General features: G+C 52.6%; 3 protein-coding genes across 3 annotated transcripts; 2 read left to right on the top strand and 1 right to left on the bottom strand.

Moving 5' to 3' along the window:
• Window positions 1-859: 859 nt before the first annotated feature.
• CGGC5_v002020 (uncharacterized protein) lies at window positions 860-2530 on the top strand (the record flags this gene model as incomplete). The annotated part of the gene is made up of 1 exon (XM_032029056.2): window positions 860-2530. The coding sequence occupies one exon, from the start codon at window positions 860-862 to the stop codon at window positions 2528-2530; it is 1671 nt and encodes a 556-aa protein (XP_031891613.2).
• Window positions 2531-5028: 2498 nt separating this feature from the next.
• Window positions 5029-5699, top strand: CGGC5_v002021 (uncharacterized protein; the record flags this gene model as incomplete). The annotated part of the gene is made up of 2 exons (XM_066150910.1): window positions 5029-5309; window positions 5408-5699. 2 exons carry the CDS (start codon window positions 5029-5031, stop codon window positions 5697-5699), a joined length of 573 nt encoding a protein of 190 aa, XP_066010006.1.
• A 2975-nt stretch (window positions 5700-8674) lies between these two features.
• Window positions 8675-9553, bottom strand: CGGC5_v002022 (uncharacterized protein; the record flags this gene model as incomplete). The annotated part of the gene is made up of 1 exon (XM_032029057.1): window positions 8675-9553. One exon carries the CDS (start codon window positions 9551-9553, stop codon window positions 8675-8677), a length of 879 nt encoding a protein of 292 aa, XP_031891612.1.
• Window positions 9554-12336: the final 2783 nt, after the last annotated feature.

The following is a 12336-nucleotide window of genomic DNA, read 5'->3' on the forward strand; positions in this document are numbered from 1 at the left end:
TGACCCCGCCCACTTCGAAATCTCGAATTTGCCGACAATACCTCACCCATCCGCCTTCTTATTACATCATTGTCAGCTGGGGATTCCTATGGCTTTGTGTTCTCACTGCCAAACTCTCGACTTCCGCTGGGTTGGATACTACCGCCCTGAATTAGACTATCCAAGGTACTCCGCTGCGACGGACGCTGGATTGGAAACTGATGAAGATGATGAGGGAAGATCTGACTTATCGACGACACTCGGTATAGGCGAAAGTGAAATCGACGAAGACAATCACGAAGCCGTGACCGAGTGCGAGCGTGATGAAGAATTGTCCGAAACTTCTGACATCAGCTCCTCTCAAGGGCTCCCAGGTAACGAAGACCTTTCACTACGAGAAGTTCTCGATCGCGAGGACGTTTGCCTGTTCTGCAGACAGATCTCGTCTCTGTTCAGCACCTGGTCCGAAAGGTTCTGGCCGAACCCAACAAAGCAGGACCTAGATAGTGGCCAAGTTTCGTTTTCTGGAGAGGGTTTCGGCGTTGTGGACGAGGCTGCACATACAAGACACGACGATACCCTTTGTGTGGGAAATGTTTCGGTCACCCTCAACCGTTGTCAGGACGGAGCTGTTATGCATTATCAACGGTCCAGAGAGCATCCTCCTACCGTTACAGATATTTGCGACCTCCTAGAACCGTCAAAGAGCGGTTCCAAACAAAGGGACAAACTCGTATGGCTGGACCTGGAGCCGTATTATGGCCGCATACGGCCGCCCGAGATCGACTTCCGTTTGTTACGAGAATGGAAGCGAATTTGCGACAATGACCACGAAGACTCGTGCGGTCTGACATCGATTCACACCACGCGACGCCCCGATATGATCCGGTGCATAGACGTCGATGCGATGTGTATCGTGGAACTGCGGGATCCGGCGGCCAAGTGGGTGGCCCTGAGCTACGTCTGGGGCAAACGGACTTTCGAAGTTTTAAAGAAGGATTCTTTGGGGTCGCTGCGATATCCTGGTGCTTTGGACCCCTCGTGGATACCTGATACAATCTTGGACGCCATCACCGTCACGCGCATGATAGGGGAGAGATACCTCTGGACCGACAGCCTCTGCATCATTCAGGACTCGCCCCAAGACAAGGCAGCCTTCATCCCCCTCATGGACGTCATATATGGACTGGCCTCACTGACCATCGTCGCCCTATCCGGAGAAGGCGCATACGACGGGCTCCCGGGAGTTCGCTCCTCATCTCGTCCCCCGGCAGAAGGGCCGTTCTTCTTGAACGGGGTGTGGCTGCAGAAAGCCCCGCCCCTTGACGGGTTGGGATTCACACCGGCAGATCGAAGTCGAAGCCGATATATGACGCGCGGATGGACTTTCCAAGAGATATTGCTATCCCGCCGGCTGCTGATATTCACGCCAGAGGTGGTATTTTGGGAGTGTCAATCGGCCACTTGGCGCGAAGACGCCAACTGGGAGATTCTGGATCCCGATAGCCGTGGTCTTACACTCTTTCGCAACAGCGTTTTCGGTTTTGACCATGAGGGCATCCATGTCCCCAAGGCTGATCCGGAATCTTTCAACCGGATGTATCAGAGCTTGGTATCTGACTATGGCCGAAGGGAATTGACTTACGATGGGGACGGTCTAGCCGCCATCGAGGGGATCCTAGCCTCGGTCGAGCTCACCAGCGGGATCGGCTTCACCTGGGGACTGCCGAAGCCATATCTCGGCGTGGCAATTACATGGCCGACAGACAACAACGCCAGCAGGGTTCGCAGGCGCAAAGCGACTTACATGATCGTCACCAAGCATGATACGATATATGTCCCGTACCCGAGCTGGTCCTGGGTTGGGTGGGTAGGCCCGAATTTGTTCGACGACTCGTTTGGCAATCTGGCGGGGGAGCACGCTGGTTTAGTGTTTTACATGCTTGACAGCGAGAAGGACCGGCTCATCCTCATTGAACAGAACCAGGAGCTTATCAAGATGGAAAGCAGCAACAGAATCCACCGCAGGGCGCCGCCAACTTGGAGAGAAGATGCCTTTCGGGAGGTGTCCATGAAGCAGGTCCCGCAATCGCTGCTTGCCCCGGAGCTTAGACCAGCACTCTTGATCTTCTGGACTAGTTGCTGCACCTTGGTTTGGGACCATACCATGACACGGTCGGGTGTACGCCAGGAAGAGAGAAAGTTACACGGAGAAAATGAAGGCGATGACGATGGCGAGGACGAGAAAGAAGAGGATGCAGACGATGAACAGTCCAAACGGGTTCAGGTTTTATGTGATCGTAGAGGGAACAAAGTGAGGGTGGTGTGGGATCATCACCTCAATGACGTAACTACCGCATCTGGCGAAGCAGAGTTGATCATCGTGGGACGAAGCTGTACGGAGTATGCCAGACCTCGTAGTGAGTTGGTTGCTTATGGGGTGGAGAAGCAATCTTCAGGCGCGAGGACTCGAGTAGTGAGTGCTACCGTGGCCGAAGAGGAATGGAATGCTTTGGCAGATAGGAAATGGGAGCTTGTATTCTTGCTGTGAGGAATACCTTCAAAAACCCAACTGTACAAATTAGATATGTTTGAGTTGGTGCAACTGGGCAGGCGACGAACACTTCTTTCCATCGCGCATTTCGGTCTGCCGTCTCAGTTTCGTAGGCCTTGCTTGGGCTGGCAATATGTCCGGAAGCTAGAGTGAACAAGACAATCAACGGTTGTTTGTTTCTGGCCGTCTAATCGGTGTGACATGGACAGCCGATGGCCTGTGTGACCAACCGTCCCAAATCACAGTTTGAAGAGGTGAGGTCGGACAGAGTTTGGGTTTCTTGAAGACTGAGGTAAGCAAGCAAACAACAGGATGAACTGGTTTGTGGTGATGGCAAGCTGAAGGAGGACAGCAAGCAGGGGGCGATGGGTGGTGGACGACGGATGAGGCGAGGCGAGTGCAGCTGGAGCGCCGTGCAGTGGAGAGCGAATCAGGGGTGCCACGAGCACCGCACCCCGACCGAAGGGACGTCTCCCACTGGTTTGACTGGCTTGACTGGCTTACAGCACCTCAACGTAGCTGCCTAGATACCTAGGTACCTGTAGGCTAGCCCCCGTGCGACCCCCGACCAATCACAGACCCACCAAGGGGCCGCTGCATCGTCACCTCAAACGCGAAAAGTGTTTCGTTTTCCTCCCGTCGTCCTCTCGTCTGCCCTTCTGCCCGTCTGTCGCCCTCTTTTGCCTTCTCCCTGGCCAAACATCCTGACACAGGGCCGCGAGAAGGGTCCAGAAGAGGCCCCCGACTGGCCTTCCCCGTCCTCACGCTCCCTGCCCGTTCGTTTGACGGCGTCGAGAGTTCGCACCTGTCAGATGGCGACATGGCGTTTGCACGGAGGCGCGAATTGCTGCAAGGCACCTCGACGCGCATGGAATCGCATTGGATTGGATAACCATCCACGGATATCACTCTCAGCTGCGGGAGATGTGCGATGACCTACCCACCTGCTGTTGGCCAGATTCGAGAGGCCGTCTCGATTGACATCATCCTCTGGGGAAAGGAGGAGGTCGATGGTGATGACCCGAGAAAAAGAGATTCTGTACTTCATCAACCCACCCACCCTCTCCCCATCCTCTTCCTCGTCTGTCCGTATTCATCCATCATCTCCCAAAGGCCAGCCGCATCTCGTCCTCAGCTGCCGTGTCAGACCCGACCCTGAAAACCCAAATACAGTCACAGCAGCACTGTTTGGGTGTCATTCAGCAGCGGACGGCAGCTCCCCGTTTCACCACCTCTACTCCTCAGATCAGCAGCGTTTGATCGCACTCTCCCTGCCTTTGTCTCTCTGTCTCCTCTTCTGCGCCGCGTACCTTACATAGGCACAGAGAGAGTACCTTCTGCACCCTTCTCAGCCCACCTCCGGACCGACGCCCGCCACACAAAACGCATCTGCCCGTTGGTGCCACCGCACATCGCATCGTCGAGACCTTAATCATCTCGACCCTGGACTGACAGAGAAACTCTCTTGACTTTCGGACAAACGCCATCCGTCGGGTCTGGCAAGAACGGGACACTCGAGTGGATTGCCTGTCAACACTCTCAGGAAAAGAAAGAAAGAGAGACTGATCAGCTGTCACTTCCCTTGCTCATCTACCCCAGGTCGTTGGCACCTGACTCGACTTACAAGCTTGAGTCGTCGACACAAGCCCCTTCTTCGATTGAGTCCGTCGCAACTGCTTGACCCTCGGCGGCAACATCGCAATCGGCGGGCACCTTCACCAGCATCAGTCCCAACTCCTCTTCGTCCCTTCTCTTCTACCCTTTGGCCGAGAAGTCCGGCCCGTAAAGTCTCCCTTTCCCTCAGACTGCCGGTTATCCTGCCCATCATCGCCCCATGCGGCAGTAACGAGGCCCGTCAACAACCCTGTCTCACCAGCGCCGGCCAGAGAAGCAACCGCCAGCCCAATTATCCCGACAACACCTCATAGCATTGACGAGATCGCCCCCAAAGCAGAGTGCATGAACTCCCCGGCCGCACCACATCTCTTCCATCATCTTCTCAGCCTTTTTGGACCTCTGCCCACTCGTTTTCTACCCAGCCGTCTGGTCGTCCCAGCTGCTGCAAGTCCTAGACCCTGGTTTCTTGGCTGCTCCCCGGTCCCGCATTGACCGTGCTTCTTCTTTGCCAGCCGATCGTGCCGTCATTCCCAGCGGCCTCTGACACGCAACACGTTTCGGCCCTCGTGTTTTCGGTTGCCTTGCCGCGCTTGAGCTGCCACGGTGCTGTCATTTCCAGCCCAAAACTCAACCGCTTCCCAGCCAGCCGAATCCTGGTCTGTCAATTGCTCTTCAATCCATATTCCTGGCCGCTTGTCGGTGCCAATCGACCCAGCGACTAAAACCACCTTCTTACAAACATCGACGACGATATCTCGACGATATCTCGACGACAACCACATCCAAGAGACGGTCTCAGCTCAATTTCGACCGAAGGCGACTGCGCCTGAGGACCCTTACAACTTACGCTCGTTGACGGACAGAAACACACGGCCAAGATGACTACGTCAAGGCATCAGCGCTCACAGCAGCGCTTGGTCCAGCTCCTGTTCCTGGCGTCCGCCTCGACAGCAGCAATCATCAGCATCGGAGGAACTGATCTGACCCTCTCAAACTTTCAACTCCTTACACAACTATCCATACCTCTGGGCTGTCTTTTGACTTACAACAACCCCATCCAAGGCTGCACGGCGAACGACTTCTCGAGTACCGGCACCTGCTCAGCGTCTTGCAGGCGTGGCCTGTTGCTCATGCAAACCAACATTCAAGATGTCTGCCAGTCAGTCTCAGTTCAAGCCAATACGGTGCTTGGCCAGGCCCTAGCAGGAAATCTCCTCGGCCTGCTCTGCTCGAGTAACCAGGTCACAACCACTTCAGCAGCACCGACAGCCCGGCCGACTTCGACCGTGATAGTGCCGCCGCCATCATCGACTGTTGTTGCGCCTCCGCCTCCGCCAGCTACCACCGCCCCTCCCGTCATCCCACCCCCGGCGACTACATCAATACCTGCACCACCGCCAACTCAACCGCCCGTTGTTCCTCCGGCCAGCACGGTGCCGCCACCAGTATCATCACCACCACCGCCTGTAGTACCGCCGCCGCCAGCACCCACGACCTTGGTCACTTCTACTACATCCAACGCGGCAGCACCACAGAGCACGTCGGCTGAGACTACGAAACCTCCGGTCAACCCATTGGATGCTTTGCTTCTCAGCAATGATTCAGACGCAGCCTTCACGCCATCCAACTGGGGTTTATTTTTAATTACTATTCTCTCAATTTTCGCCGCAACTTAGTGTCTTAGGCAATATCTCCTGGCCGGCAAAGAGCCTGCACCTCCACCCATTTTACCAGTCGCCAATGAATGGAATGGGCAACCCGGCAAACCGCCGCAGGGTTTGAAGAAGCCTTTGAAGAGCTGGACGCCGCAAGTCCACGGCTGATCTCGAGGGGAGACGGCCAACTAATATGTATCACCACGGATTTCCTTTGTCTGCATTACAGAGGCGTTGGGTATGACCTCCGCAAGAAAATGGGAGGCTCAAGGAAAGGGGCAGCGATTACATCGCGTGTGGATTATGATCCTCCACAAGACAGCGCGTTCGAGATACCTTCCTTCATTAGGACTTTGTAACATTAGATACCACAGCGTACTGCTCACGTAGACATAGACGGAGCAAGCCACGACAATCAATGATAGTCATAGTCAAACAACACCAACAGTTTTCATTTCGATTTGCCTCCGTCGTGAAGATCATCCGAGCCCGAAGAACTCGGACATGACGCACCTCCAAACTCCCAAGACTGCGCATAAATCTAGGCCACCCGGGACAAGGGTCCCCAGGCAACGATTCCCCGCCTCCCCGTCCGGCCACCACCTCGACCGATGCAAGACCCCAGCCCGGACCCAGCATCGCATGAACGCCCTGCCGTGCCGCCGCCGCTTGTGAGTGGCCCAACAGCCGCAATCCGAGTTCTGACGTTCATGCGGTGGGGGCGGCGTGCCGTGTAGATGGGTGCGCGGGCACAGGCCGGCTGGGTTCTGGGCTTTTGGTATCGCTGGATTGGGACATGCAGGTCTGGCCTTGAGGCCGGTTTGGGACAGAGCCAAGAGAAGGTTATTTGGAGGGGAAGATGGAGGGGAATTGGGGACCACATGTCGCGTGGATTGAGGTTTGAGGTTTGAGGTTTTGGAGTTGGGAAGGTGGGATCTTGGGGAGGATGAAGGGGAGGGTTGGGAAGAGTTGGTGGAAGGGTGGAGGATGGAGTTGAGGACTATGTGGGCGCCTCGATTGACTGGGTGCTGAAGAGAGAAGAGAAGTATATATTGGGTGTAGAACATCGTCAAACAGATTCCAGCAGACAATGGAATGTGGAGAGCTGACGGGATGCAGTCCACCTGCCCTAGATTGGATGTGGTGGCTGTTAAAAGCTGCCTCACATAGTGGGATGAGAGAACACAGAGTCCGGCAGTCAAGCGTGGCAAGAGGCTTGACCATCATCTTGAATCTCTGTTGTCTTCAATTTATTCGATATTGAGTATGGTTGTGTGATATTTGATAGGCTTGCTCGAGAGGGCGGTGGACGCTAGTGCTGATGTATGACATGCCGTGGTAGTTGATGGGGGCGACTTGGGAGTGATTTGTGACGGCAAAACGGTACAAGCCAACCTCCGAATTGCTGTAGGGAGTTCCTGATTTCACAACAACTACCTGGAGAGCATTTAAATCATCCTTCGAGCTCGTAATGGCTCAGACTAGGGCTCCTTCGCTCCGTGCAATCGAGACGTAGGTAAGGTATATATTGATAGTGCTGATCGACTAGAAACTGATGCAACCAATGTTTCTTGATCTGTTTCGTTGCAAAGTTACATTGGACTGGGATGGCTCCCAAATACGCGTAGTCTGCATTGCTTCACGGCAGGATGGCCGTTTTATCCAGTCACTTCGAACAAACCGATCTCGTCTCTCAACACTCGTACGAAACAGAATACGTTGACGTTGACGGCGATGATGGACGATGCTGCCCGAATCGAGGGCTCAGGACCATTGCTTAGTTGCTAGGGGATACGGATAGCCCGAGAATCCCACAGCTTGATCACGCTGACCTCGCATCACTCTATATCATCGCTCCTGGGATCTCCTTCGTACCATGCGACTTGGCATATGATATACGAACGAGCCAGTCACATTTGTGGGGCTACTTTGTTTTGGCGAACACTTCATTGGCCTTTCTGTATATAAAGTCTACTTGAAGTGTTATGCGAGACAGAACACCGAATTATGACTGGTTTTGGCATCTCGCGATATGTGCGGCTGTTGATAGGGTATCAACAGGCAGGTCCGTCGTGAATGGTTAAGTTGGGTTTTGCGCATCGAAGAACCTGATGATTATTCCATGAATTCTAATTCTCAAGCTGTCGTCTAGTAGTGGCGTCTTTAGGATATCAAATACGAATAGCATCAGAATGCATAATGTACCTCACCTGAAACAACATGCGAAGGGCTCTGCGGACGGTCTCCGTAACTACGTGTATTCAGGGGCAAAATGGAAGGTTTACGACAATCAGCAACTCGCATTTCGTTCCAGCCGTCTGTGTCCTCGCAGTAGCGAAGGCAATTTTAGTTCGTTTCATTGGTCATGTCTTGTTCCGTGATGTCTACTTGAATGGATCGTTGGCGGATGAACGATGCTTACGGAGGCAAAAATAGAAGCTCCACGAGCGGCAGTATTAGTCAAAGGATATATTCCTCCCAAAGACGGCAAGCCTCACTCATCACCAGAGGAAAAAAGAAAGAAAAGGGAACCAAGTCCGGTTGAAATCCATCTTTCGTGGAGTACAAAGTGGAATACGTCAGAACTCAGGACGATAACGGATGTCGACGCGTTAGAATAATGGATGTTGTTTGAACAGATGCCGAAAGAGTTCTGTGACTAACCTAATGATGTTGAGATCTGAGGAGATGGACTACACGACAAAACCACGAGCCCTAATTGGTTGGCGAAACCAACTTGGGTAGAAGCGCTCATTTATATGCCCTTTCCCTCAACAGACTTCCGTGGATGCTGCTGATTTGGAGTTCCTTTTCAGTACGAACGCCATGCTTTTATCGAAGAGGAGGAGCAATCTGTCCCCGTCAAATCTTATTTCGCCCTATGCGCGAAGAACAAAAACCAGATTCTGATTCCTGTCATGATAGCCATTACAGACCACCTGTCTCCCAGCTCCCCGGTCAAACCCTTACCCTTGAATTCGAAGTAGAAAGGCTTGTTTACACTCAAAGACCCCTTGAAAAGAATAGCAGCTAGAGCCTCACCCTCGGGGTCGCTACCACCAACGTCACTGCTCGTCTTTTCGGGCGGGATATCGGACTTGAGACGGAACAGCTCGAACCCGTTGTTGTACCCATTCAACCCATCCTTACTCGTCCTCCTCCATTCAAAGTCTTCGCGCAGCAATCTGCTGGTCCCGGCCTGGTCATCAGGCTGCGGAACTTCGATAGAGAACCGGAAAGAGTCGACGTGGCTGCCGTTGAAGATCACCGGTCGCAGGTCCTCCGTCGCGTGCTTTTCTTCCTTTCCCTTTCCAGAGAGATACGGCTCCAGAGATGGCAGAATCATGGAGCTGTGCAAAGTTCGGGGATAGTTGGCCGAAGGCGACCAGTTCTTCTCATCAGAACACACAGCCAGAACAGGGTCCTCGGGGTTTGGTCCGTTGTGCAGGATGATGCAGGGGATGCCAGGGCTCTTGCTGCTGGTCCCGCTCCAAGAGGAGACCGCGAAAAGCTTGTGGTTGTTGCTGTCGCCCAGATGGAAGGTACGCGTGATCTTTAATTGGTAATATGCGCTCATGGATGAGGGGAATTGCTGGTAGGGCGTGGTGGAGGGGCTCATTTGGAACGGCCCTTGAGTTGCGGACGATGACGACGATGAAGCGGCGGTGTCGAACGGCGTGTAGGCGGGTGGAGCCACGCCCGGTGCCGATGAGCCGAGTTCGGCTTTGTCTTCGAATGGGTTACCCATGATGAAATCGTTAGTTTGTAGGCAGGTTGAGTCTGTAGCCAAGCTGGCGGGAGTAAATATCAGAGTGCAGGTGATGTTTCTGTGTGTAGAGACCTGTGGTGGGAAAGGAGCGCGCTTTCTTATCTCGTGGAATGGGACTTTGGGTGGGCTGTGGTTAGTCTACGTGGGGGCTTAGAGAAGATCGGCATGTTTTGTTGACGAAAATGACCCTTTGATTGAGAGAATATGGAGAAAACTGGAGCCCTGCATTGTACTTTTGTATTGCAGCCTAGATGTACTCTCGACAAGATGGCTGACGGGCTATTCATCCACGGTTTATTGTTGGCGATCATTAGTTTCTTCGACTCCACGAGATGCCCAAGTCTAAGGCAAGTTTCCGAGGTTGTTGGCAGACACCAGACCCTGGCTCGCAGCTTGCAAGACTGAGGTACCCATGTCAAACAAGCTGCATCATTCCAGTGTTCAAGCGTGATTGCAAACCACTGCCAACATCGTCAAAACACGGAGGTAGCTCTGGATCATTCCACACCGGTTGACCGCAATTTCATCAGTAAAGGCTGTCCACATTGTGCAGTATGTCAACGAAAATTGAACACCCCCACCCATCCGAGTAATGTCTCTTAATGATGCTCCTCGCAGGCCACTAGAAGTAACTTCTTAAGCTTGAAGTTGCAAGCAGCAGGCCATAGCCCAAACTGTCCTGTGAACGAGCAATTCGTTGGAGATACCAGACATTCAAAGACTCAATGTCGGCTTTAGCGTCCAAACTCCCGGCTCTTCTAATAATGCTTTTGTTCTCAACTGATTATTCCATTACGAAAAACTACTGACTAAACTGCCCTCCATCCAATATGAGCGTGGATCCATCATTCAACTAACCTCAAGACTGCTATCGCGAGATCCTGTGTTCTTTCTCAAACCTGAGCCGAGCCACTAGATGATCTTCTACCAATACAGGCGTAAACATTCCTCGCAGGGCCCCAAATGAGAGCAGCGTGTGTTGCGACACTTGATGAGCGGCGCGGTCGGTGGGTCATTTCGCCGTTTGCACCCGCAACAAGTCCACGGAGACTGCAAGTTCAGGTCTTCGAACTTGTCTTGGAATACCATCTGGGAATCCTTATGAAATCTGCGACCTCCCATTGCGTAGTTATCTTGGTCTGTCAAGCTGTAATGTGAAAGATACCGAAACTTACGATTATCGGAGATTTGAGCCAACTCTAGTAAGTGTGTTTTGTGTGTTGAAGAGAGGAGAAGTGAAATAACAGCGTCCTTAGCAGATAGACCATGTATTTATATGGCTTGAAGCTCAATGCCAACAGTTCGTCATTGATCAAGGACTGTGAGCATGCTGTGTCGAGGTCAGTCACAGAGTATGGAGTCAAATGTAGTGAGCAAACCAGACGAACGAGTGGAGGACTGTTTGTATGACTGGCAAGATGTCTAAGCAAATGATTCCGTCTGTAAAGGCTTTGCCAATCCGTATTGTTTGCAGCAGTATGCTTGATGAAACTCAGCAGGAGGGCTGCCTGATCACCTATTGCAAAGGCACTCACATGGCGAGTTAATTTGCCGGCGGACTGGAGCCGTCACTTGCATACTATGAGAGATTTACAGTGTTTCATCTCTGACAAGAGACCACTACGGCTCACCTTACAGCAAACAACAGCATATTCTGTGATTGTGTCGAGAATCGCCTCATTATGTGGCCGATTATTGTTTGTTCTGCCTCTTTGAACATGTGATTGCGCCTTTAAATTCAGTCCATGGAAACATTTCACGATGTCGAGTGCTCTCACTCCAAAGGGAAAGAAAAAAACGAATGACCGGCCCAGAGAGCAGACATTGGACTACTATTATTTGGTTCCAGTCATTGTATGACTGAGGTCTTTTCTGGCAAATTTGCAGTGAGGGGTCCTCCGCCATTCCCTCGCTGACATCAAATTCATCCCGCAATGCCCAGACTAAAACCGACCGGGCACCGCTTGTAGCTGTCAGAAAAGTATCAGCACTATTGGACTTTGGGTGATCATGGAAACACTACTTTCCGAGCCGGCCTATCAGTCCGAAGTTCAGCCATGCAGTCATAGCCCAGGACAGATAGCACTCGAGTCTCGACAAGTCAAATGAGAGACCAAGTCATGTGGTTTACCATCAAAACAGATGTCAGCAAATGATGAGTTGTCGTCTGCGACATGGATGAGGGCAAATATCGCCAAGGACCTCGTCGAAACCTTCTGATCTGGGAAAACAACGCGTAAAACAGCTAACGGCGTAAGCTTACTGCGACGTTTTCAGTTCTTGGACGAACTTCAGAGGAGCCTTCTTGGCTGCATTGTTACGATCACCCCGCCGTCACAGAAGACGTTCGATCTGGATGCGAACATGGCGCTATCAGGTCCCCTGCGGAGATGTACTAGAATTCAACCTCAAAGGTCTGCTCTGCAATCCTTGTCGTCAACCACCAGTCTCAGCGTGCTTCGTCTTTTCAGGGTCGTGTTTGTGGTAGAGGTCCCACTTATTAGGCTTCTTTCCAGTCCGCTGGCCGTCGAGATGCCGCGGCTCGCGAGGGTTGTCTCCGACGAAGCACAGAGCTCGTCTGATAAAAGCCGAAAAGGTCCCCACCATCTTCCTTGTCTAGGGCACCATTCCCACCGGAATCCACGGAGGCTAGAACAAAACCACGGGCAAACAGTTGAGCCGATTGGTAATCGGGGCTCCGTTGCAGCATGGTCCCTCAGTTACGTCAGTGAGGGGACCAACTGGAGGGCGATATTTATATC

This window comes from Colletotrichum fructicola, assembly GCF_000319635.2.
Source record: "Colletotrichum fructicola Nara gc5 chromosome Unknown KSG_Nara_v1_contig01, whole genome shotgun sequence".
NCBI classification, from domain to species: Eukaryota; Fungi; Ascomycota; class Sordariomycetes; order Glomerellales; family Glomerellaceae; genus Colletotrichum; species Colletotrichum fructicola.